The 26,508-nt window shown below is 55.3% G+C and overlaps 1 protein-coding gene across 8 annotated transcripts in view; it reads left to right on the plus strand.

Moving 5' to 3' along the window:
• VAV2 (vav guanine nucleotide exchange factor 2) overlaps positions 1–26,508 on the plus strand; it is a 235,454-nt gene that overhangs the window by 206,016 nt on the left and 2,930 nt on the right. For 2 of the 8 annotated variants that reach the window (XM_005580490.5, XM_065529886.2), the window contains 16 exons: positions 2,487–2,572; positions 3,347–3,479; positions 4,561–4,575; positions 5,850–5,959; positions 7,293–7,394; positions 8,123–8,211; positions 11,114–11,130; positions 11,889–11,910; positions 12,941–13,068; positions 14,328–14,402; positions 15,719–15,771; positions 16,757–16,873; positions 19,850–19,937; positions 21,397–21,520; positions 22,380–22,466; positions 23,298–23,452. In XM_005580490.5, the coding sequence (XP_005580547.1) occupies positions 2,487–2,572; positions 3,347–3,479; positions 4,561–4,575; positions 5,850–5,959; positions 7,293–7,394; positions 8,123–8,211; positions 11,114–11,130; positions 11,889–11,910; positions 12,941–13,068; positions 14,328–14,402; positions 15,719–15,771; positions 16,757–16,873; positions 19,850–19,937; positions 21,397–21,520; positions 22,380–22,466; positions 23,298–23,452 (1,401 nt within the window). Of the gene's footprint in view, positions 1–2,486; positions 2,573–3,346; positions 3,480–4,560; positions 4,576–5,849; positions 5,960–7,292; positions 7,395–8,122; positions 8,212–11,113; positions 11,131–11,179; positions 11,367–11,888; positions 11,911–12,940; positions 13,069–14,327; positions 14,403–15,718; positions 15,772–16,756; positions 16,874–19,849; positions 19,938–21,396; positions 21,521–22,379; positions 22,467–23,297; positions 23,453–26,508 lie in introns of those variants that run through there. The other 6 variants (XM_005580493.4, XM_005580492.5, XM_065529887.2 and 3 more) reach the window with 5 other exon arrangements.

Genomic DNA, 26,508 nt, shown 5'->3' on the forward strand with positions numbered 1-26,508 from the left:
AAGCATCCATGCTCCCTTGCCCACCACAGCCAACCCAAGTGCCCTGTGCACTGAAGACGGCCCGTGCTTAGGGGGCAGGGGAGGGGATGGGGAAGGGGTGGGGGAGGGACTGTATTCATTGCCCAGCCCCCTTTCTCCCCCGCAGCCTAGACAGAAGATCCCTTCAAGTCCAAGAGGAGAACTGTGGCTCCCAGGGGCAGGAGACGCCCCCTGGTCCCTGGACCCCTGGCCCACCCTCACCTTGACTCTCCCCTCCAGGGGCAATGGACAGGGTTTGGGCCTAGGCTTGGTGGGGCCAGCAGTCGCCTCTGCTCCTTGGACTCCATCAGGCAGGGGTACCACCTCCCAGGACTCTCCCCAGAGCCTGGCCCTGCAGAGGCCAGGCTTGGGCTGCCGAGTCAGTCACCTCGTCCTGCCTGGGGAGAGGGGATGCACCACCCCAGGAAGCACATTCCCTGGTCTGTGCTGACCAGAGCGGACTTCCCGAGGATCTGCCGGTTCTCACCCGGGATTCTCCGCCTCAGCATTGCTGGCGTTTGGGGCCGGATCATTCTTGGTCGTGGGAGCTGCCCCGTGCATTACAGGATGTGGAGTCGTGTCCCTGGCTGCCACCCACCAGATGCCAGTAGCACCCCCACCCCCTCAACTGATGCCAACCAAATATGCCTCTGGACATTGCCAGAAGGTCCTTTGGGTAGCAGGATTACCCCCTGGTTGTGAATCACAAACATTTCACCCTGGTGATCACTCGCATGAAGCCGGCAGGGGAAGGTCCCTGATGCCCAGGCCACACCCACCCGGTGCCAGCAGCACGAAGAGAATGCCCTCGGCAAACGCGGGGCACAAAAGAGCACCTGCGATACATTGGCAATGAAAGAGAAAAAAAGAAGCTTCTGAAGGGCATTATGATACTGCCCCCTTCATCTTTCATTTTAGAAATAAATTAAAGTTACAAAAAAAAACTAGCCGGGAGAGGTGGTGGGCGCCTGTAGTCCCAGCTACTCGGGAGGCTGAGGCAGGAGAATGGCCTGAACCTGGGAGGCAGAGCTTGCAGTGAGCCGAGATCCGGCCACTGCACTACAGCCTGGGAGACAGAGTGAGACTCCGTCTCAAGAAAGAGAAAAAAAATAAAGAAAAAATAAATAAATTAAAGCGTGTGGGTGCAGAGGAGGCCGAGGACGGCCACACCCCATGCCATCAGCACCTTGTGGATCCATGCTGCCATGAGCTCCTGCGCGAGGCATTTGCAAATGCGTACAGTGAGCAGGACGTGAGGAGAAAAGTTCATTTTGTTTTGTTTTTTAAGTTTTTACATAGGAGCAATACTTGTTCATTAAACAACAAGAACAAGTCGGGCATGGTGGCTCATGCCTGTAATCCCAGCACTCTGGGAGGCTGAGGTGGGTGCATCACTTGAGGTCAGGAGTTTGAGACCAGCCTAGCCAACGTGGTAAAACCCTGTCTCTACTAAAAGTACAAAAATTAGCCAGGCGTGGTGGCGGGTGCCTGTAATCCCAGCTACTCGGGAGGCTGAGGCAGGAGAATCTCTGAAACCCAGGAGGCAGAGGTTGCAGTGAGCCATGATTGCACCACTGCACTCCAGCCTGGGTGACCGAGTGGGATTGTCTCAAAAACATCGACAACAACAAGAATCAAACAGCATGGCCAGCAGGCGCCGAGCGTCCTCATGAGCCAGTCCCTGTACCCGGTCCTGGCTTCGAATCCCATCACCACAGGGAAGGTGGTGAGAGCTGAGATCGGAGGCCTGGAGTAAGTTGACTGAGGCTACGTGGCACCAAAGCTGTCCTTGCAGCCTCGGGCTGAGACCTTGGAAGGAAACGCTGAGCCCGTGTCTCGAGCACCTCCCAGGCAGGGCCCTGTTCACGTCTCAGAGCATTTTCCTCCACCTTTTCCTGTCTGCATGGACACTTTGAAAGCCATGCAGGGAACATGTCAAGAAAAACTCTCTCTGAACCAGAAGAGTCAGAGACAAAACCAGACAGACAACGAAAATGAAACCTCAGCGAACCACACGGGTCTGAGTCAAAGCCTCACCCTCGGCAGGACCCCGGCCCCACCCGCCCTGCAGTAGATAGGCACTGTTTGTTTTCTCCCGAACGTGGGTTCTCGGGCTTGGGCGTCTGGCTTTTCCGACCGGGTCCCGCTTGGGGCTCCACACAGTGGCGGCTTGTGAACAGAACCGGCGCCGTCAATCGCCCTTTGTCCCCAGAGCTGAAGGGAGCCCCTTGGCGGGGCTGGCCAGGGAAAGGACAGAAGCTGCCAGGCCCCGTCCTTTCCCAGTTTTCTGCACCCTCCCTCGTCCATCCTGAGCACCAGCTGGGAGCCACGGGGGGCTGTTTCCCTTTGTCCCGCCTCTGCTGCCTGTGGGGAGCTCCCTTCGGTGCGCGACAGTCTGCCCTGCCCGTGTGGTCAGGAGAACTGGGCCTGTTCCAGCCCCGGCTGACGGCCCCTCTCCTTCTTCCCAGCAAGTGAAACTGGAGGAATTTGGAAGACCAAAGATTGACGGGGAACTGAAAGTCCGGTCCATAGTCAACCACACCAAGCAGGACAGGTGAGCGGGGCGAGTGCTGTGGGCTGGGTGGCATTCCGCCAGGGCCTGGCTCTCCCTGCCGGGGAGCCGCTCCTAAGTGGCTCTGGAAGCCGGGCCTTCCTGTGGAAAGAGCTGCCTGGTGGTGGCTTGGTGTTGTTCAGTTTTAATTGCTTCCTTCCTTCTCGTCAGCGAGCGGGCGCCACGGCAGTGGGGCTTTCGTGCCTGTGGCGGGCACCAGGCTGGGCTGGGGCAGCCGTCGGTGAGGGCCAGGCCTCTCACTGCCAATGCTCCGCCTCCGGGGACCCAAGACAGGTCTAGAGTGGCTGGATGAGCTCTTTGCCAAATGACTGCCAGAGAGCGTCCAGGCCCACGGTGGCCCAGGCTTGTCCAGGGCCCTCCTTGTGCACCTACTGTGCGCTGGGGCAGGGGTCACAGCAGATCTGGGTCCCGCCCTCTTGAGGCTCCCAGTCCAGTGCGGAACCAACTGGGAGTGGCCGTCAGGGCTCAGTGCTGCATGGGAGGCCCGCGTGGGGCAGGTGCAGCAGCCCCTTGAAGGGCTCGTGGCTCAGCCTCAGTCACGAGGGTAGGGAGCCAAGGAAAGCTTCCTGGAGAAGCAGTGTGGGAACAGCCGAGACCTGACCGAGGCTCAGCATTTAGCCTGGTGAGCCAGGTGAGGGCAGGGCTCCCCTGGAGAGGGAGCCGTGTGCCAGAGCCCCAGGCTCAGCTCCTGCTGCCTCCTCAGAGCAGAGCACACAGTGCCGGGGTGCTGACGCCCCGCTGCGCTGCCTGGCCCAGGTACTTGTTCCTGTTTGACAAGGTGGTCATCGTCTGCAAGCGGAAGGGTTACAGCTACGAGCTCAAGGAGATCATCGAGCTGCTTTTCCACAAGATGACCGATGACCCCATGAACAACAAGGACGTCAAGAAGGTGGGGCCTTCCGGGTCCGCCCCCCACTACCCAGGAACGTGGGGGTGGCCTGGAGAGAGGCACTGGGTTCCAGACCCCAAGGGAAGGGGACTCGAAGTCAGCCGCTGATGCTGGCCGGGCGGGTTGGGGTGAGCGTCCTCACCCTGCAGGAAGCCTCCCCTCTGAGTCACTGCCTCGCCATCATGACCCCTGCTCCTCGCCGGGCCCAGCGCCCCCCAGATGGGTGAGCGAGACCAGAATCCCACTCCCACTTCAGTGAGGCGACTGGAGCAGAGGGGAGAGGCCTGCCCAAGGCCTCTAGCGAGGGTGGGGCTTTCAACCTCGGCTTTCCATCTGACCAGCCTGACTCTAGCCCATGTTGTCCCTTGTAGCAAGCAGGCTTTCCTCTCCCGTCCCACCCTGCAGTGCTTGGAGGAGGGCTGTGGGTAGGTCTGGCTGTGACTTGTCCAAGACTCTACATGTAGCTGACCGGGGCCTGTGGCTGCTGGGGCGGGGCCAGGGCTGCAGGGGTGGGGCCTGTGGCTGCTAGGGCGGGGCCAGGACTGCAGAGGTGGGCCTGTGGCTGCCAGGGGGTGGGGCCAGGGCTATGGGGTGGGGCCAAACCTGCTGTGGGGCAGGACCATGGCTACAGGGCTATTGCTGCCTGGCTCTCTGGTTCAGTCCTGCTTCAGCTGAGGCTTTTGCCCATGGCACTTGAGCACCTACCGTGTTCAGCCCTGGTGGGGCGGGGGGCGGGGGGTCAGGAGCCCATGTTCTGAAAGTCCGGGCCCTGGCGTCCAGGGCTGGCAGTGTAGCCCTGGTCCAGACCCAGCGAGTGCATGCTGGATGAGCCGTTGAGGGTGACCCTCCCTGCCCTGATACCCAAGACAAATAACGGGCCCACGAGTCCCTGCCTCCAGCAGCCAACACTCGGGGAAGAAAGTCCTTGTCCCACTGATCGCCCCACCCCCAACCTGGGCACTGGAGGGTGTCCCACCTGCCAGGGCTCCTGGCGCCCCCACACCGTGGCACTCACCACGGGGCCGGGCTGAGCCTCTCACTGACCATCTCCCCCTTCCTCTCCTCTCCTCATGCTTCCTAGTCTCACGGGAAAATGGTAAGCACCTAGCGCCCAGGTCCTCCCACCTGCCTCAATCATCCCAGCCTGGTGCTGGCACTTCTGCCCGGAGCCAGGGGACCCGGAGGCCTGAGGGCCCGGGCTCCTGGTTTTCTTGGTCCTCCGTCCTCCTCTCCCTCTCCCGATGATGAAATGATTTGTATTCATGATGAAAGACCCACGAAGACAGTGTGAAAGGAAAACCCCGTGACCCTCAGTCGCTGGAGCTCGGGCGAGAGGCTGGGGTTTCTCGGTCTCTCTCCAGCTCTCCATCATCCTTTTTGTTTTTCTGTGTTCTCTCCCTCCTCCCTCCCTCTTCCTCCCCTTTTCCTCTCTCTTTCCTTGTGTCTTTTCTCCTCCCATCCCGCTCCGCCCTTCCTCTCTCCATCCCTCCCTTTCTTCCTCTTTCCCGCCATCTTTTCTAACCCAGTGGGCTCCTATTTGCCAAACTCTTTTTTCTGAACCACTTTGTCCAAGAGCTCGGAGAGATGGCGAGGCCTGTGGGGTGGCCGAAGGGGAGGCAGGGAAGGGGGTAGCTGTGGGTTGCTCAGTGGGGGATGGCTTCGCAGAAGGAGCCCCAGGCCCATGGCTGTTCCCTGCCTTTTTGTTGTTATTGTTCTACTTCAGAGAAGTGAGGTTTTTTTAGCATCACATTTAGGAAGTGAAAGTGGGTGGTCAGGCCTCGTGGAGGGGCCCTGGGTGGGGCCCTGAGCTCATCCTCCCTGGGGTCCTGCCCGCACTGAACATGCATCTACATATCCGCTCGGTGGAGCATCCTCGCACACGGGCACAGGCAGGTGTGCAGATCTGCCCATGCACATGTGTGTGCACCCACAGGAGAGCACACACAGCATGGGTGCACATGCATCATACATGTTAAAGCATGTGTGTACCTACAGGGACAGACACAAGTGTGTGCGCGCACATGCTCACAGGAGCACTGGGCACACTCAGGCACAGGTGCACACACATAGACGCGTGCGGGCACAGATGCACACCCATGCACACAGCACACTCGTATGCATGCACAGGTGAAGGCACAAGCGCATATGTATTCTCATGGGAGGATGCGAGCACACAGCTATGCATGCATGCATACAGAGACACGTGTGCACATACAGCGTGGGCAAGAGTGCAGGTACACACGTGAGAACGTGTTCACACAGGCACGGGCACCCACACGTGCACATACTGCGCAGGCAAGAGTACACATGGGCACGTGCCAGGATGTCTGAAGCCGTGTCCGTGGCAAGCATGGCCCCTCTCTCCCGCAGTGGTCCTACGGCTTCTACCTAATTCACCTTCAAGGAAAGCAAGGTTTCCAGTTTTTCTGCAAAACAGAAGATATGAAGAGGAAGTGGATGGAGCAGTTTGAGATGGCCATGTGAGTTCCAGGTGGCAGCCCCCAGGTCCCGTGCAGATCAGTTGTATGGGGGGGCGGAAGCCCAGGTGGATTGTGTCTGTGACTCCTGTCAGACCAGGGGTGGAGGGAGGCAAAGTTGGAATGTCAGGGACACAGACAACCTCCATCACCCCTGGGATGCCAGCCTCCCTCGGTGGCATCCTCTTTAACAATCGATCCAGAGTGAGAGGGCTCTCCCTCTGCCACAGCCTGTCCCAGGCAGGCTCCGCTGTCCTGCTGGAATGAGCCATCCCACCCCTGAGGCTGAGCTTGGCACGCCTGGCCCACAGAGCAGTGACCGGCTGGGAGTGGCCATGATGCCAGAGGATTCCTGGTGACACCAGTCTTCAGGGTCTTACGGGCTGGTGGCTTGACACCTGTTTTTGAAGCCACAGAACTATTTTTCCATGAAATCCAAGAGGTACCCCTAGATACGTGAAACAGAGGAAGGTGATGAGTGGGTTCCGGGAACACGGACCCTGGAGGGCCAGGCAGGGTCGTCTGTGCTTGAGCTCTGCGGGCAGGTGCGCTCGCCTCTCTGACGGTTTCCGCTGGTGAAATGGAGAGGGGAAGGCCTGTGTTCCGGACTTCTTGGGAGGATCGAAAGGGAACCACTGGACACAGCGGGGCCGGGGCCTGGCTCGTGGGAATAGATGCAGCCACGTCGTTTGCACCCAGGCTCTGTGGGGGAGGCCTGGGGCATCTCCTCTTCGGCCACTTGCTATCCCTGGCCTGTAATTTTCTTCCCAACATCCTATTGTGGAGAAGTTCAAGTGTTCATGGAAGCTGAAGCAACATGATGGTGAATAGCCATCTTCTCACCACGCCGCCGCCATCCGCATCACCCCACCCCACCCCTGGCCATCCAACAGCGGGTCTGTGTCAAAGTGAATTGCACACCAGTGCAGCCCCACTACGTACCTCAAGGGGCCCAATATTTGTTTAGCCTCTGAAATTTCAAGCTTATATCCAATGTGGCAAACAAATCTTAAGCTTATGTTTTCTGAGTTTTAACAAATGGCCACACCTGCCCACATCCAATCCCAGTCAGGACCTTAGACCACCACCGCCACCTGGAAGGTTCTGTCAGGCCAGTGCAGCAGTGTTAAAGCTTCCTGTCTGACCTGCCTTCTACCAGCAGGGAGTCTGGGTCCCGAGCCTGCCCCGTGTCGGGGGCAGAGCCAGGCTTGGAGTCCAGGCCCTCCCGGATTCTGCACAGCCTTGGTCTGGAGCCCAGCTAGTTCCCAGGATGGCCACATGACGGGGCTCGGGGAATCTGGTGGGTGTAGCGTCTGCTCTCTTTCCCTCCTGCCAGGTCAAACATCAAGCCGGACAAAGCCAATGCCAACCACCACAGTTTCCAGATGTACACGTTTGACAAGACCACCAACTGCAAAGCCTGCAAAATGTTCCTCAGGTAGGAAACCTCCTCCTTCAGCCCTCACCTCGATCCACGCCCACCCCAGGTCCCCAAGGGAGCTTAGTGTTCTATCTGTCCTATGTTCCCTGTGGGAGGCCCTGAGGGGTTAAGGGGGTATATCCCACAAGAGTCAGGCCCGTGCCAGGCATGGTGGCTCAAGTCCCAGCACTTTGGGAGACTGAGGCAGGCGAATCGCTTGAGCCCGGGAGTTTAATACCAGCCTGGCAACATGGCAAAACTCTCTCTGTACAAAAAATACAAAAGTCAGCCAGGGGTGTTGGCGTGCACCTGTGGCCCCAGCTACTCAGGAGGCTGATGTGGGAGAACTGATTCAGCCCTGGAGATTGAGCCTCCAGTGAGCTGCGATGTCACCACTGTGCTCCAGCCTGGGTGACAGAGTGAGACCCTGTCTCAAAAAAAAAAAAAAAAAAAAAAAAAGAGGCCCAGCCAAGCCCTTGGAGTTTCAGATCTAGCCAGGGGGCGATTGTCCCTGGGTGCCCGGGATGCTGTGTGGGGCGGGGAGGCAGGCTGGGGTAAGTAGGGGAAAGCAGGTGTCAGGCTGCCTGGTAAAGGAGGGTCCTGGATACTCAGGGCTGTGAGGGATGTGTGTGCTGGGAGGGAGCCAGCCAGGTGAGCCTGGGTGGGAACAAGGGCCTTGACCTTGGCAGAGAGGCGTGAGGAGCCGGCCCCAGCCTCAGCTTCACCTCCCACCCTCCCCTGTGCAGGGGCACCTTCTACCAGGGATACATGTGCACCAAGTGTGGCGTCGGGGCACACAAGGAGTGCCTGGAAGTGATACCTCCCTGCAAGTTTAGTGAGTACCCCCCGAGTCCCTGACTGTGCCCACTCACTTCTGCCCTCTACCACCCGGGTACTGGGCCTCAGGTACCATCTCCCATGGGGCAGGGACCAGATGAGGACACTGGTGCTTATGTGCCCTGGGGCAGACATCTGCCACACGTCACACACTTATCAGTAGACACAGCCGGGATGAATTCCATTCCAAGCCCCTCTCTCCTAATGGGTACTCGAGGACCCCTCCCCATCTCCTACATCCCCTGCCCCGCTCTGGGAGGAAGCTTCTGGAATCTCCATCCCCAAACCCGGCACAGAACATTCTCGATGGGTGCATGGAGGTTTCTCATCACAGAAACACCAGTCACCCTGGCTTCTCCCGGTGGGTGAGGCCTGGCCATCAGTAGCTGTAGCCATGTTAGTAAATGGTTCAGACACACACGCACATGCACGTGTACACACATGGCACTTACAGTGGTTCCCTTCTGTTCATGCCCCTCTAGGGTAGCTTGAGGCTCAGGGAGGGGAGAGGGTTGAGCCAGGCTGGCAGTGGGCAGAGGCAGAGATGCACCCTGGAGGCTCCCCTGAAACATCTTGGGTTGGGGGGCATACATTTGGGGTCGTGCCCAGCTCCGGGCAGCTGGACAGTGGTGCAAAGCCTGAGATGGTTCTCTCCAGAGCAGTTTCAGACATCAGGATGTCACCTCCATCATCAGCCCCAGAAACTGAGGCTTGAAACTTTCGGCAATTTGTCTACACTTCTTAGCGGAGCTTCCATTCAACAAAGAGCCCCTGGTGGCCGAAGGCCGAGTCTCTGGGTCTTGTCTCCTTGGGCCTCCTGCAAGTGTTTTAAGACAGAAAAACAAGTCAGGCCAGCTTGTCACCCGGAGACGCCAGCGCCCGGAATACATTTTGAGCTGTGACTTTAGATCAATAGTTAATTTATCATTTACTGTGAGTGCCAGCCCAGTACCCTACCCCGGGGAGAGGGCCAGAAGGTCAGCCCGGACCCCCTTGTCCCCACCACAGGCCCAATGCAGCCCCCCAGCTGTGCGCAGGATCCCGCAGCCCCTGGAGTTAGTACCGGAGGATTCTGCAGGCAGCCTGTGGCCTGAACGCGGCTTTTCAGCTGTGTCCATCCATACTGCCCTCTTGTGGCTGCATGTCCCTCTCCCAGACGACTGGCTGCAGCCACTCAGAACCTTTTTTTTTCTTTTTCTGATTCTAAAAGTAATACATTTACTTACCAAAAATTTGGAGAAAAAGAAAAAAAGAAATGAAATTTTAAAGAAAGCATCACCCATGAACTTGCTTAGAAATAATGAAAGGCGGTATTTTGGTATATTTCCTGCCAAGTTTTCTTTTTTCTGTGATTTTTCTGTTTTGCCCCCGATTATTAATTACTGATTTTCCATAGAAAATTTGGAAAATGTAGAGAAGTGTAAAGGAGGAGAGAAAAACTACTCCTGCTATCCCCAGGCAAAGCCAGCTGCCACGAGGCCCCGGGCACTGTCCTGCTTTCTGCGGACGTGCGCGCCCGCCCGCCCCACCTCTCTATGGTTTTCGGTTTTTCCTAGTATGTGTAGTTAGGTTCCACTACAGAGGCAACTGCAGGTCTTTTGGAAGCCAGCGTTGCCGTCCGCATTCTCCCATGTCCTGGCAGTGCCCTGGCTGGCACCAGCTCCATCCTCAGGGACCTGGGACTCCCCCAGTGCCTGTGTCCTTGTCCCCCTCCTCATCCCTCTGCCGGGAGGCACTGTCCTTACCACTTGTAGCTATTTTTCCTTTAAGAATGTCCAAGCTGCCTTCCCTCTGGTCCAGGCTTCTACCTTTGCTCTGTGGTTTGGCTCTGGGCAGTGTTCCAATTTGACCATTGTAGCTTTCACCTCTGGGCTCTGCCCAGGCTGGTTTAGCTGTTTGCTGCCCATGGGGGCTGAGATGTCCCGGAGAGATACTGGCCTCTCCTGAGAGCCTTTCCTGTGGGAAGCCTTCATCAGGCACAGTCATAGCTGCTGTCCAGCTGGCCCCCCGACCCCTGCCCACTGAGCTGGAACCTGTTCTCTGGTGTCTGTGGATGCCTGTCTGTCCAGGGCCGTCTGCACTGTGAGTGCTGGGTGGGGTGGAGGTCATGTCAGCCGTGTGTGTAAGCTGTTGGGCTCCTTGCCTCCTCTGGTGGTGGGTGGCAGCCAGCTTGCCAGATGGCTGGGCCCTAAAGGGTCTTGGGAACATTGGCTCTCCTCCTGACACGCTGAGGTCTTGTGTCCTTGAGCATGTCGGCACCTGGGTGTCTGAGCTGAGGACGGTAAGCAGGTAGCATGCGTACCAGTACCTCCTCATCACTTGCCCCAGCAGGCATCACTAAGCAATTGTGGCAGGTAACATGCATACCGATGCCTCCTTATCACTTGCCCCAGCAGACATCACTAAGCGATTGTGGCAGGTAGCATGATGCCTCCTCATCACTTGCCCCAGCAGGCATCACTAAGCGATTGTGGCAGGTAGCATGCCTACCGATGCCTCCTCATCGCTTGCCCCAGCAGGCATCACTAAGCGATTGTGGAAATCTCCCCATTGCGTGCCACGTACCACCCAGTGATCCAGGCAGCTGCCGCCATTCAAAAGAGGTGGCCCAGGCGGGACAACCTTTTCGCCGGCTCAGGTCTCTTATCCGGTCCGAGTTCTCCCACGGGCCCCCTAAAGCCAGAGCTCAGAATTTGCTGCCAGAAGTAACCGAGAGGCTTTCACAGCCGCGAGCTTGGACCTGCGTGTCCATGATCCATGTCCAAAACAGACTACTTTGTAGCTTGGTTCACTTACCATCTTAAGCTTGTCCCAGAGGCTCGGGTTGGTGTGAGTGAGAGCCACACGGGGCCTTGGCATCGGTGGCCTCCCCTCTAACACCAGACCTGCTTCCTTTCCAGCTTCTCCTGCAGATCTGGTAAGTCCACAAACTGTTTCCCCTCCCTCTGCTCCCGCCCCCGCCACAGCCCTGTGTGCCCAGAGCCAGAAATACCCAATTGTCTGCCTCTCACCGCTCCTGGAGCCACACCGGCTTGGATGAGCCACTTTCAGTCACAACAGGCCTCTGCTTTCCTTGGTGGGTGTCAGTAGAGTCCTCCTAGGGGCCCCAGCGATGTCTTCCTATCCCAGCTGCCCCCCCCCCCATTCCCTTGCCCACTGGCTGCTCGCAGCTGTGGGTACAGCTCTGGGTCCTGCGTGCCAGCCCTCCTGTCCCCAAGTCCCCCAGTTGGCTCAGAGCCCTCTCTTTAGCTGATGTGGGGATGGAGTCACTTTGGGGGCTTCATGTACCCCTCGAGCTATGAGGTCCACATGAACCAGCCTTCATGGAGGAGGGAAACTTTGTTGTATTTGGCACTGTGTGTCCTAGATGGAGACCACAAAGCCCAGGCTCAGAGCAGGTGGTCAGGGCAGGCTTCCTGGAGGAGGTGGGGGCTCGTGGTAAGGAGAGGGAGAGGGAAGGGCACAGACCTTCCAGGAGTGGAGGTGCACAGAGGTGGAGTATATTGCCAGGGTGGGAGTCACATAGAGAACAGTGTCCCTCTCCTCCCCTGCTCCTGCCTTGATCCCTCTATCTGGGAACAAGTGGGGACAGGGAAAGGGGAGGTGGGTCAGTGCATTGGCCACAGTCAAGGAGCAGCTTTCTCTCATCGCTGTGTTCTGTCCTTGTCCTCACAGGACGCCTCCGGAGCGGGACCAGGTGAGTCATCTGGACTTGGACCCTGTGCTGTCACCCATGTCAGCCGTCACCTGGGAGCTGAGCCAGGGCCTAGGTGTGGGGATGGCCGGGTCTGCCCAGCCACCAGCTGCTCCAGGCTCCTGGATGCCGCCGCCTGGGGCCCCTCCCTCCTGCCTCTCTGGCCTCTGTGGCACCTCCTTGGGAGTTGGCTCTGTTTCTGATAAGGCAGCAACAGGCTGTGGGGACAGGACCCAGCCTGCAGAGGGGCAAGGGCCTTCTAGCCGGGGAGGGGCACGGAGCTGCAGCCAGAGACCTGAGACCAAAAGGCGCGGCCGTCTTCCCACCACGTCCTCCATCCCCTTCCTGCCTTGCTGTGGGTTGCTTAATGGAAACGTGCTTTTAGACACAGCGTAGAAAGCATCGTGTTATCTGCAAACTTGAGTGCAGTCCAGGCAGTGCTCAGTACAACCTCACCCTCATGAGCAGAAGACAAAAGATGGAAAACACCGCTGCTGCTGGGACCAGGCGGGAGCTGGGCTGGGAGAGACGTGGGCTCTTTGAGAGCTACAGGCAGGGCTGGGTCGGAGCAAGGCTTGTCTAAGAGCAGCCTCCAGATTCCCCGGGGGCACAGCCAGGATCCCCATTTCAGGCCCAGAGCTCCTCTGTGAGCTCTGTGGCCTTGGGCAAGCTGCTGGGCCTGCTGACCCATCACCCGTCTCTGACACGAGGGATCCCTCGTCTTCTGCCCCGCACAGCTGCCTGGGGGCCAGAGATCTGAAGGGTGTTGGAAGAAAGCACAAAGTGCCATCTGAAAATAAGTTGCTGTTCCGTGATGACCCCTGAATCTGTTTATTGCATGAATAATTTACTTATGATATTTATCAAAAAGACACGAGGCTTATGGGAAGGATTTAGGGCGGGGAGATGCAGGCGCAGGGCTGTGTGTGCTGGGGGAGGCCGAGCTCGGTGATGGGGTGGGCTGCGGGCCGGGGCCAAGTCAGTCACCGAGCGAGCTGCTGAGTCACCGAGTGAGCTGTCCTGTCCTTTGCAGGTCCCAAGATGGTGGCCATGCAGAATTACCATGGCAACCCAGCCCCTCCCGGGAAGCCTGTGCTGACCTTCCAGACGGGCGACGTGCTTGAGCTGCTGAGGGGTGACCCTGAGTCTCCGTGGTGGGAGGTGGGTCCTGGGACCCGGGAGGGTTGAGAGTCCCCGGCTCTGGCTCCTGCCTGCTCCCTGGGGCAGAAACATAAAGTCCTGCATATCCCAGGCAGAGGCAGAGGGCTGAGAGATCACCAGGGAGGAGGAGGCACAGGGTGACTAGCAAGGCCTCTCCTGCCTCACGTTCTGCGATGTGGCATGCGTTCTTGGGAACCTTAGCCTGGTCTTTCCCCGGGTGTTTGCTTTCACATGGTAGGGGATGCAGCATCCCTTCCCGGGAGAGGCCCTCCTGCCCTGGCACCCAAGCCTTTCTCCATTGGCCCCTGTCCTTCCTGCCTCTGTTGTGTCCCATAGGCCCTCCTCAGGCTTCTGCCCTGGCCACACCATGCCCACCCTCCTCCCCACCCCTACCTCAGTTCAGGTCAGCAACCTTTGCACGATCGTGGGGTGAGTGGGCAGGTTTGCTCTTTCCCCAGGTGGGCACAGATGGCGTCATCGTGATGTGGTTTATGGTTTTGAGCCAGGAATGTGCTGCTCTGTTTCCAAGGCCTACAGAGTGGAGACCTTTGTGGGTGTTCATCCCCACCTTCGGCCGATGGCTGGGCTGTAAAGGGTGCTGGGAGCATTTGCTTTCCTCCTGACACACTGAGACCCCACGTCTTTGAGCATGCTGGCACTGGGGCGTCTGAGCCAAGGACTCAGACACCTGCTCCTGGGCCCCTCTACCAAGCCCCAGTGCTCAAGGGAGCCCCAAGACCCGCAGGTCAGCAGAGCACCACAGGACCTTGATGGCATTTAGCCCAGCAAAGCAGCCTCCCGTGGGAGCTGACGTTAGAGCCGAACGTGTATTAATGTTCAGGTTACAATGATGCTGTGGTCATTTTGTCATGGTCATTATCAGTCCATAGTTGGTGATGAATTTCTTGTGCCAGACCCTACATTCATATAACAGGAGGTTCAGAGGGCGCAAAAGGCCACGTGTGCTGTGCAGAGTCTCAGTCCTGCTGTGTCCCTCCTTGGGTATGAACGGGACTGCCAGCTTCTTGCAGGGCCTGGCAGAGGTGCTTTGCCTATTTGCCAGGCCTTAGTGCTCTCGTGTCTGGGGTGGGACACCCGGCACCTCCCTGCCTTCACTGGCTCCCAGGTCAGCTGAGGTTGGGAAGGAAGACGTTGGCTCTCCCACCCTCCAGGACCGGGATTGAGTCCATCTACATGGCCCCACACTCCCATAGGCCAGGCTCGGCCCCCTGGTCCTAACCATCTCTTTCCTCTGCCAGGGTCGTCTGGTGCAAACCAGGAAGTCAGGGTATTTCCCCAGCTCATCTGTGAAGCCCTGCCCTGTGGATGGAAGGGTGAGTCCTTTCCCACAGAAGCTTCCGGAGCACGGTGGCCTGGGTGCTGAGGATTCTGGGAGCTGTCTCCTCACGTGGACATTTTTGGCTTATTCGGGACGTCCTTGCTAAATTTAGGCTGCTGTGAGCTGCTTCCTGGAGCTGGAGCCCAGAGAGAAGACGGGTGGGGGCCGCGGGGCAGCACGCTCTCCTGTGTTTACAAGGGCTCAGCCCGTCGGGTGGCATCTCGTTGTGGTTTTAGAGACACCAAAACGGGCATCTCGGCAGCCGCCGTGATGGGGTGAAGACCAGCCAGCTGCCTTTCACCAGATTTCGGGGACTCTATAAGTTCTCTTGGACTATTACGCAGCCTTAGAAGAAAAAAAAAGTTCCCCTCAACCATATGATTCAAAGCTAGACTTTATGCTATTTAAAACAGAGGCAATATGGTGTTGCTTTCATCTGAGGGGTACGGAGCAAATTCTCGGCTCTGTGACGAAAGGCAGCAGTCAGCCTTGAGTACAATGAGTTACCCCACCTCCACCCCCAAAAGGACAGGTCAAAGTGAAAGTGTGAAACCTCTGAAGGTGCAGGGGGTGGCTGCCCAACCCCCACTGTGGCAGCCCCGGTGCCTCCCACCCCAGCCCCGGTCCTGTCAGCCTGTGTGCCACCTCTGCTGAAAGGGCAAGTGCTCAGCACTTAGCGTGCTTTGGATGACCAGGGGTGCCAGGCACCAGGGGAGGACAAGGGTCACGAACTCACTAGGTGGCCTGGGGCAGGTCCCTTCCCTTCCCCAGGCCTCAGTTACCCCATCTGCATGGTGAATAAGGTGCGAGGGAAGAGGTAGTCTCTGAGACTGTGCCCAGCCTGTGGCCCAGTGAGGCCAGGGTCGGGGGTTGTAGCTAGGGAGGGAGCCCTACCTGCTCACTGGAGTGGCAGCACCCACCTGAGTGTGGCCACCACGAGACCCCCACCCCAGGGCTTCAGGACCTCTGGAGCAGGGAGCTTTGGCTCTGGGTGTGCTCACGTCCACTGGCTGAGAACTCCCCACACATTCGGTCCTTGCCCTCCCAGGTGACCGTGTCAGTGTTAGCTGGTGGCTATGCCGGCATCTGTTCCATCAGACCTGTGGGGCATCTACTCAGAGATGAGCTTGTCCTGGCCACTGCCCTTGGGCACCTCCCAGGCCAGGAGCGCTGGGGCTAAGTCCACAGATGGTCCCATCCAGGGCAGCCAATGCTGGGCCTGGGGGTTAGGTCACTGACAGCGACCCCCTCTGAGCCCTGCTCTGTGGATGGCCCTGGGGGGACGTTAACACCCTTGTGCTTTGCCACCAGCCGCCCATCAGCCGGCCGCCGTCCCGGGAGATCGACTACACTGCATACCCCTGGTGAGTGGATCGTGGGCTGCGTATGTGGGCATCTGGTGGCCTCTTTGTTATGGGGGCATGCCCGCCGGGTCTGGGTGGTGCCTGTGAGTGGCCCGGCAGGGTGGAGGCCCCAGGCTGCCTCTTGCTGTCTCCAGGGCACTGAGCCCAGTGGCTCCCAAATGCCTTCTCCCTCCTGGCCTATAACTTGCCAGGAGCCTGGGGGAGTCCCCCTCCTGTAGGCGGCTGTTAACCCTCTCTAAAACGGCTCAGCTGGCTCAGATATTTCAGGGAATGAAACCCTTTTAAAATTTTATGTGCACTATGTAAAAGTGGTATATTTAAAGTCACAGGTGTAATCCACTTACTGACTTAATACAGTTGCTTGGTGGGAACAGTGAGGCTGTTTGGAATCACAGAAGTCCCAGCTCTCCTGACAGCGTGGCAGCAGGTTCTGGGAGGGCGCTCGCTGTGTCCTCCCAGGGTGGGCTTCATTACCCACCAGACGTACAGGTGGCAGGAAGAGCTTCGTTTCAAAATCTGTTCAAAATTCAACTGACATAGATGTTGGCAATCTCCAAGGTGTTAGCAAAAAAATCCACATAAGCAGTTATGCCTTTACTGCTTTTGAAATAGTGAAAATATATTCTAGGAAAGAAATTGGATCTACTGAATACTCTGTACTCCTCTGGCAGGCCCTTGGGGTCTGTAGAGCAGAAGACAGCGCATCGGACTGGCTGGCGGCCACAGTCACCCCTCTCTTTTACCCCTCTCAAGATCTGTCCTGAGCCTCACTGTATCCCACCGTAGGCAGGGTCAGATGTCAGACCCCACCCACAGTGGTGCCCCACTCATAGGGACCCAGCCTGTTCTCTTGGGTTCATTAGGAGGTGAGCTCTCAGATGAGGACTGCAGAGTACTTCATGTGGCCTGCCACGCATGGAGGGCTGGCGCCCCTCAGACACTGTCCTCACTGTGTCTCTCATTTCCTCCTGGCCCCCTCCTGTAGGTTTGCAGGTAACATGGAGAGGCAGCAGACGGACAACCTGCTCAAGTCCCACGCCAGCGGGACCTACCTAATCAGGGAGCGGCCTGCTGAGGCTGAGCGCTTTGCAATAAGCATCAAGTAAGTGGTGGCTCTGGGCTCGAGGAGACCCATCCCCCAGTGCCGTTCTGAAGTGGAGACCACTGTCCTCTCCACGTCCTGAGCTTGTGGGGTTGGGGTGGACATGTCATCTGTTGCCCAAGTGAGGACATTATTGAGATGAAAGTGGTGTGGAGAACCCAGGGGGTCTCTACAGGTGTGCTGGGCAGGGCGTGAAACCCTGTGTGGCATGCACAGATGGTCCAAGTTTACATCACTCCTGGCTGCCCTGTGGGCTAGGTTGGACATTTCTGGGTTATAGGAACAAGATAAGCTCAGGTACAAGTGGGTGGGTGAAATGCTGTGTGAGCTCAGGGATTTCCCAGCAGCCCCACAGGTTGAGATAGTGGACCTGTCACGCTGCTCTGAGACAGCCAGGGGCCTAGGAGGGTATCTCCTGTGACTACTGCTGCCTTACAGCTTTGGCACAGTCTGGGCATCCTCTTGCCCTGTGCCCTCTCCCTGGGAGCTGCCTCCTCTTGCCCTATGCCCTATGCCCTCTCCCTGGGGCTGTAGTTGACTCTCCAAGAGACAGACCCTAATGGGCTGGAGCCCACCAAGCACTGAGCTGGTGGGACATTACTCACCTGAAAGAAAATTCTCAGAAAGCCTTCTGTATGCCTGGCCTGCAGGAGGCTAAGATGGGCCTTGCCGACTGGGAGCTGGAGGTGGGTCACACACACTCATGGTACACATTAAATCCAGGGAGAAACAAGATGGGTGCTGTATGTAGGCCTCACAGAGGACCAGGCAGCCAGGTCACCATTTGTTTAACAACTGTTTATTACATTAGCTGATTTCCAGATGTTAAACCAACCTTGCATTCCTGGAATGTCCCACTTGGTTGTGGTGTGGAGTCCTTGCTATGCGTCTGGTTTATGTAGATAAATACAGTCATGGGCCACATAATGACATTCCAGTCTGTGAGGGACCCCATATGTAGTAGTGGTCCCATAAGATTATAATGGAACTGAAAAGTTCCCATGGCCTGGTAACATCACAGCTCAGCCCATTACTCATGTGAGTGTGGTTATGCTGGTGTCAACAAACCTACAGTGCTGCCAGTCATATAGAAGCATAGCACAAACAATTCTGCACATACATAGTATGTGATCATTGTAATACCTGACTCTGTTACTGGTTTATGGATTCACTGTACAATACGTTTTATTTTAGAGCATACTCCTTCTACTCATTAAAAAAGTACTTAATTGTAAAACAGCCTCAGGCAAGTCCTTCAGTAGACATTCCAGAAGAAGGCGTTGTTATCATAGGAGTAAAAACAACAACAAAGAAAAAAAACAGAAGAAAGCTTATAGAATAAGGATACAAAGAAATAAAATATTTTTGTACAGCTGTACAATATATTTGTGTTTTAAGCTAAGTATTATTGCCCAAGAGTCAAAAAGTTAACAAAAATTAGAAAGTTTATAAAGTAAAAGAGTGACAGTAAGCTAAGGTTAATTTATGATTGAAGAAAGAACATTTATTTATTTATTTATTTATTTATTTATTTATTGAGACGGAGTCTCACTCTGTCGCCCAGACTGGAGTGCAGTGGCGCGATCTCCACTCACTGCAAGCTCCGCCTCCCGGGTTCAAGCCATTCTCCTGCCTTAGCCTCCCATGTAGCTGGGACTACAGTCGCCCGCCACTGCACCCGGCAGTTTTTGTATTTTTAGTAGAGATGGGGTTTCACCGTGTTAGCCAGGATGGTCTCGATCTCCTGACCTCGTGATCCACCTGTCTTGGCCTCCCTAAGTGCTGGGATTACAGGCGTGAGCCACTGCGCCCGGCCAGAAAGAACATTTTCAAAATAAATGTAGTGTAGCCTCAGTGTCCAGCATTGATAAAGTCTACAGTGGTGCACAGCAATGTCCTAGGGCTTCACATTCACTCACCACTCTCCAACTCACCCAGAGCGACTTCCAGTCCTGCAAGCTCCAGTCATGATAAGCACCCCATACGGCTATCCTGTTTTTTATCTTTTCTACTGTGTTTTTACCATACCTTTTCTATGCTGACCTCATGTTACAACTGCCTATGGTATTCAGTAGGTCTGTAGCCCGGGAGCAATAGGCTCTGCCATCCAGCCTAGATGTGGGGTGTGCAGTAGGCTCTGCCATCCAGCCTAGGTCTGGCTGTCCAGGCTTATATAAGTGCTCTGCCGTCCAGGCTTATATAAGTGCACTCCGTGGCGTTCGTACAGTGATGGAAGCACCTGCCTGAGTGATGGAAGTACCTGCCTGCATCTCTCAGGACAGGTCTCTGTGGTTAAACACCGCCTGACGGTATGGGAGAGAAATTTGGTTTGCCAACTGCTTGCTAAGGATTTCTGCCTCCACAGTCATTAGGGACATTGGGCTGTAGTTTTCTTGTGATGTCTGTATCTGGCAAGGGGGTGGGTGGCATTCAGGGGAGGGGTATGGGGGCTGCTCTGTAAGGTCATGTTTGAATTGAGGCCTGAGAATGTAAGGGGGCCTTGAGAACAGAAGGAGGTGAGCATCTGGCAGGGGCAGCAGCTGGTGCCGAGGCCCAGACAGGCTTGTGCTTGGCACCTTTGAGAAGCAGGCCCAAGGCCTGGCCGGCCAAGTGGACATGCAGGGAAGGATGTCAGGAGATGTCAGGGCTGGGCCCAGCTGCTCCACAGGGAGGAGGAGAGGCTCCTGGTGCCGAAAAGCAAATGAGCAGAAGCCCAGGATAGGAGGCCTCAGTAGGGCTGGAGGCCAGGAGAGGCGGGGAGTTGAGCAGCCAGGGATTCTGGGCCCCAAGTGAGCAAGGAGGGCAGGCAGGCAGGTGGCCCGAAGGGCTGGGGTAGGACAGGGCTGACAGGGAGTGGCCCTAGGAGCTGGGAACGAGGGGCTTTGCTGCAGCAAACACAGAATAAGCCTGGCTGCCGAGGGGGCCGGGGACATGTGGCCCTCATGCAGTGACCACCGGGGCCATGTGTTTGCCCAGGTTCAACGATGAAGTGAAGCACATCAAGGTGGTGGAGAAGGACAACTGGATCCACATCACAGAAGCCAAGAAATTCGACAGCCTCCTGGTAGGTGACTCGCGGCTCCAGCCGGCTCCTATCCCCAGCCACAGGGGACAGGTACTTCCTCCCGGCCCTGAGCAAGTGGCCATGTTTCCTGTGAGGATTGATTCTTCCCAGTGTGGGAAAGATGTAGGGAACTGGTTTTTAAGGCACTAGGACAGCTAGAGCTGTGTCACAGCCTCCTGAATTGGGATTTCTGACCCTCAAAACCTGGGCAAGGTGGTTGACCCTGGTGGACAGTGCAGGGGTGGGGTGGGGGCAGGGCAGGCCACCAGCATCCCCAGATTCCTCTCATGCCCATCCTCCTGCGAGAGCAGAAACTGACGCCCAGTAGGGCTTCCAACTGGGGCCTGGCTGGGTAGCCCCATTATACATGTATGGCTTCAAACAACTCCTTCCCTGACTCACCCCCACCCTCCGTCCCAGCCGGAATGCAGTTAGAGGCATAGTTCTTGAAATGATTTTAAAGTTATGCCTACATTTTCTTTTCTTAATTACAAAAGTTGTATATATTGAGAACTCCTGACTAGAGCCACCAAGTTCTTAGCTTCCCCACTATGGCCACAGAAAAGCACAAGGACAAGTAGAAATCCATAATCTCAGTCTGGGCGTAGTGGCCCATGCCCGTAATCCCAGCACTTTGGGAAGCCGAGGTGGGCGAATCACTTGAGGTCAGGAGTTCGAGACCAACCTGGCCAACATGGCAAAACCCCAGGTCTACAAAAAATAAAAAAATTAGCCGGGCATGGTGGCACATGCCTGTAGTCCCCACTACTTGGGAAGCTGAGGCACGAGAATTGTTTGAACCCGGGAGGCGGAGGTTGCAGTGAGCCGAGATCGCGCCACCGCACTTCAGCCTGGGTGACAGAGTGAGACTCCGTCTCAAAAAAAAAAAAAAAAAATTCCGTAATATCCCATCCCCACCTCCAGAAAAAACAAAAGCGGAAACCGGTGTTCTCACCTCAGTGAGTCCTCAGGACCTTTCTACACGCCGCTTAGGTGTGCTTTACATCATATACATAATAATGCTGGCAATACCCCAGCTGATTTTTAGTCGACTTTTCAAGGCCACACACATTGACCATCAATGAATCTTTCCCTGACGGATGGCCGCGTGGCTCTCTGTCACTTGGAGATCCTGTTATTTCTAGAAGCTTGCCCCAGGTGCTGGATACAGAGTTTCCGTTTTTCCATTATAAAAGCTGTTGGCCGTCAGCGCCCGTGCTGGTCTGTCTTTTGGCATCTTTTGCAGATTATTTTCTCTAGAAATTTTTTGGGGGAGTTGCTGGTACCTTCGAGGTACTGACCACCCACCATGGGCTGGGGGGGGGACGTGGGGAGTTCTGAGGAGTCCAGGAAGCTCGTCTCCCCCACATGAACCAGGAGGTGGGAGAGGGAGGCCAGGTCACTGCGGGAGGACTTCCGGAGGTGGCAGCAGCTGTCAGTGAGTGTGTATGCCCTGCAGGAGTTGGTGGAGTACTACCAGTGCCACTCACTCAAGGAGAGCTTCAAGCAGCTGGACACCACACTCAAGTACCCCTACAAGTCCCGGGAACGCTCGGCCTCCAGGGCCTCCAGCCGGTCCCCAGGTAACTAACGCCCCAGCCCAGCCAGCACACCAGCACTCCTTGGAGGGGTCTGCCGTAGCCCATTTCTCAGCACCCAGATCCTGCCCTCACAGACCCAGGCTAGGAGTCCCACCCCAGCCCCCTGCCCGCGCCCCCAGCTGTCACAGATGCTATCGTGTGGCATCTCCTGGGCCACGTGACAGGCGGGGCTCTGCACCTGCCCAGAATTGCTCTTCTGTCTTGGCTCCTTCATCCAGAGACCAGCGGGGGTTGGAGGGGCCAGGTCCAGGCAGAGACCCTGCGCATGGAGCTATCACTGGTGGGAGAGAAAAGGGCAGGCCCACCCGTTCCCAGATCCCTGTCTGTGCCCAGCTCCTGGGCCTCCTCTGTGAGAGGCAGCCTGTTTGCAGATTGGACTCCTCAACCCAGAATAGGGAAGGCCACATGGAATCAGGGGCAGAGGCAGGCCCAGAGCATGCGGCTTCCCGCTCAGGACTCTGTCCGGAGTCATCCCACATCCTCCAGCCCACAGGGACCTGCAGGGCCATGGGTCCCACACAGGCCGAGCTGGACAGGAAAGGAACAGCTGGCCTTAATGAGCACCTGCTGGGTGCCAGACGAGGGCATGCGAGGAGGTGGTCCCCATTTGCTCTCGAGGACACAGGTGCAGAGATTGGCTCCAGGGTAGCTCAGGTGTAGCCGAGCGGTGCCTGTGCCTGGGTGGGGCTTGACAACCCACGCTGCCTCCTTTGCCCCCTATAGGGCCTTTCCTGCCAAAGGGCCTGCCCCACCCCATGCCCCCCAGCCTGTAGCTGTGCCCACCGTGACTGTGCATGGATGCCCTGCTGCCCGCCTCACGTTCTCTCTCGCCTCTTTGCAGCTTCCTGTGCTTCCTACAACTTTTCTTTTCTCGGTCCTCAGGGCCTCAGCTTTGCTTCTCAGGGCCCCTCCGCTCCCTTCTGGTCAGGTACCGCTGCTCCCCAGGGCGTGGGGGGACCGGGCCTGTGGCAGCTGCCTTGGGAGACCCAGCACGGAGCTGCTCGCTGGCCCCACAGCCCTGCCTGACGTGGCCACAGTTGTCCGCAGTCTGGCGCAGGGTGGCGGGGAGGAAGGGGCTAGGGAGCCTGGGCAGAGGCTGCTGCAGGCACCTGAGGACACGTCAGGCTTGGTCCCACCCTTGTCACCACTCACCCCCTGTGGACATGCCCACCCTGATGGCCACTTCCCCAGCCCCGGCCACTGTCATTCCTCCTTGTTCATCAAGAGCTTTGCCTCTGGTAACAAAACAGGTGGCCACGAGGAGGAGCTGTGGGACTTGGGTGCAGGGAGGAGAGGGTTTTAGTCAGCCCTGACCTCATGGCTTTCAGCTGCCAGAGTCAAAGTCCCTTCCCAGCAGCTGTGTGTGTTTCGCCCTCAGCCATGGTCATTGACACCTGTCTATCAGGATTCTGTGTCTGGGCCAAGCTGGTTCCACTGGGTTGCTGGTTGGATTTGGGCTCTGGAATTGGGGGACCGCTGGAATGATGATGGTCAAAGCCTGGGCACCTGCTCGTGTCCCTAAGAGCATCCTCATTGCAGGAACTTGGATGTGCTGTGTCCCCAGACCCAGGGGGCAAGAGGGCCTGGGATTGGAGGCCAGTGTGTCCCTCCAGAGCCTGGATGCTTGACATCCTTCCTCTCTGGGTACAGAGCAAGGTTCTGGGCACCAGGGGAGAGACCCAGCTTGGCCCAAGGGCCTCCTCGATCCCTGGTTGGGCCCCTATTGCTGCTGTGTGATGCTGCCCGTCTCCCTCAACAGTGTTCACGCCCCGCGTCATCGGCACGGCTGTGGCCAGGTACAACTTTGCTGCCCGAGACATGAGAGAGCTTTCGCTGCGGGAGGGTGACGTGGTGAGGATCTACAGCCGCATCGGCGGGGACCAGGGCTGGTGGAAGGGCGAGACCAACGGACGGGTGAGTGGCCCTACCCTGAGGGTGCGGGGCTGGCCTCGCTGCAGCCCCCACCTGGTCAGACTCAGGCAGACTAGCACCACAGCTATGTCCACACCCCTGGCCCTGTCCCAGGCACCCTCTGCAATCTCCTTCATCCTCACAGCAGCCCAGAAGGCTGGCGTTCACAGGGGAAACTGAGGCTCCAGATGTTTACCACGAACCCAAGGTCTCATAGCCCAGGAATTGGCTACAGAGGTCTGATCTGGATCCAAGCTCCTAGGACCCTCCACCCTGTTCCATTTTTATTCTGGGCTGCCCTCACAGCTGCACTCTTCAAATTACTTATAAGTCTCCAAGCTCTGTTTGCAGGAAGGGAGGTCACAGGACTGAGGAGGACACGGTGTCCTTTCTGGGCTCCTCCTGCCATTCTCTAAGGCCCCATCTATGCCCTGGTGAGGCAGTAGGGACACGCTGTGTCCCTACCCACCTCCATCCCTTCACACTGTCCCAAGTGCCAGGTGGGCTTAAGAGTGCCCTGGGCACCCTAAGATTCTGCATAAGTCCATGGCCTCTTCATCCCAACACCCCATCTCTACCTCTAGCTTTGGCCCATGTCTCTCAGTACGTATCCATCCAAGCACCAGAGCTCCATGTGCCACCAATTAGAAAATGCCCAGCTTCCTCTTTGAGCTGCAGGTGCACAGGGCAAGTGCATGGGGCTGCAGAGGGCCAGTTAACCTTGACTCCCAGTGCTGACACTTCCATTGTCCAGTGGCAGGAGCCGCTCTGCCTTCACCTGTCAGGCAGTCTGCCCCTTGGAGGCCCTCAAGTCTGATCCAGTTTTTACCCAACTGCCTTGCAGAAGTGTCAAGGCTACTGAGGCGTAGGTAGCCCACCTAGAGGGCTGGGACCACTTGTTTTCAAAGTGGTCCTTGTGTGATTGGCATTAAAAGTGTCTGGAGCTGTAATATAATAAGCACATACCTGGGCCCTTTCCCAGATCCAGGTATTTTCTATACAGCATTAAGTTTAGAACAACTAGTTTGAGTATTACTGGATAATTCCTGTCAGTTTGACCCTGTTATCATTATGAAACATCTCTTCTTTTCTCCGGCATTTATTCTTGCTGTAATCTCCTTTATCTGCTGTTGTAGTGACACCAGCTTTCTTGGGATTAGTGCTTTGTGTGGCACATTATTTTCTCTCATACTACTTAAACTTGTCTTTTTCCTTATATTTAAAATGGGTCTCTTATAAATAGTTGGGGAAGCCAGTCTGATCTGACAGTCTTTGACTTTTAATAGGCATATGTAGTCCAGTTACATTTAATGTAATTACTGAGCTATTTGGGTTTAAATAAGTAATCTAACTTTATTTTCTATTTGTCACATCTACTCCTCTTTTCTTCTCTCTTGCCTACTTTTGAATTAATGTATTTTTAATTCTACTTCCCCTGCCCTACATTGGTTTGTTAGTTACACACTTTTTTTCTTAAGTGGTAACCTTACACCAGAGATTCCCTTAAATGAGTACTTTTTTACTATTTCCCAGGCAATGCAAGGAAGGACCTTGCAACTTTTGATTGTATCCATTTTCCTTCCAACTTTTGTGCAAGTGTCATCATGTATCTTAATTCTATATATATTCAAACCTTAGAAGACATTGTTTTTGTTTTAGGCAGTTGTGCTCATTTAGATTTACCCTGTGTTTACCGTTCCGAGGGCTCCCCATTTCCTCCTGCATTATTGTATTTCCAACCAAGACCATTTCTCTGCTGGCTGACATCCCCTCTCTTTCGTATTTTTTAAAGTTTATCTGCTATTAATGAAGTCTCAGTTTTTGTTGAATCTAAAAACATCCTTATTTCACTTTCTTTTTAAATATTCACATTGTAAAATGTTTGTAACTTATAATTTTGAAACAAAATTTCAAACATAAAATTTCAAAATTTCATCTTAAAAGTGGGAGTAACCTGCCCAGATTTACCAATTGTGAATGTTTTGCCCCGTTTGCTTTATCATTTGCACTGTGTGTGTGTGTGTGTGTGTGTGTGTGTGTGTGTGTCTATTTCTCTCTAACTCATTTGAGAGTAAATTGCAGAAATCATATTTGTTTACCCCTAAGTATTTCCTAAGACCAAGGACATTCCCCTTTGATATAATACAATTATCTAATCCACTGTCCCTATTCAAATCTTACCAGTCATCCCAATCATGTCTTCTCTAGCTCTTTCTCCTGGTCCTGGATCCAATCTGGGATCATGAACTGCTGTGATCCTTAACTCTCTTTAATCTAGAATATTCCTCAGCCTTTCTCTGCCTTACATGACTTGTACATTTTTGAAGAGTTTCAGCCAACTATTTTTATAGTATATCTCTCAATTTGGGTTTGATGTTATCATGATTAGATTGAGGTTGCACTGGGAACACCACAATGGGGACGTTGGCACTTTCTCAGTGCCATAGTGTCCTGTTAGGAGATGAATTATACCAGTTTGTCTCATTATTTGTGACATTAACTTTGATCATGTGTTTAAGATTATATTTGCTGTGTTCTTCTACTGTGAAGTTAACTGTCGCCTGTCATTAGCAAGAAATTTGTAGGGTAATACTTTGAAGTTAGGTAAATATCCTGTTCCTCTTCAGACTTTCATGTACTAGTTTTATCTTCCCTTGATGAATTTTATCTGTTCTATTATTTCTATTATGGCTGAAGAAATAGTGATTTTTTTTTTTTTACTATCTATAGATATTAGTTGGCATTCTACTGTAAGGAAAACTTCTTTTCTCTTGTACTTATTCATTCTCCCCCAGGAATCAGTCATTTTTCCAAGGAGACCTAGTTCCTTTCTGTGAGTTGTTTTGAGTTCATTTTTGAAGTTCATTTTGAAGTTTTGAGTTCGTTTTACTGTACTATGCCTAGGTGTGATTTTCTCTTTATTTATTCTGCTTAGGATTTGCAGAGATTTTTTTTTTGAACCTGTGGCTTGATGTCCATCACTTTTGGAAATTTCTCAGCCAGAATAGTATCTGCAGACAGCGTGTCTGCTCCATTTTCTCTCTTTTCTCCTTGTCGGA

This window comes from Macaca fascicularis, chromosome 15, assembly GCF_037993035.2.
Source record: "Macaca fascicularis isolate 582-1 chromosome 15, T2T-MFA8v1.1".
In the NCBI taxonomy this organism is placed as follows: domain Eukaryota; kingdom Metazoa; phylum Chordata; class Mammalia; order Primates; family Cercopithecidae; genus Macaca; species Macaca fascicularis.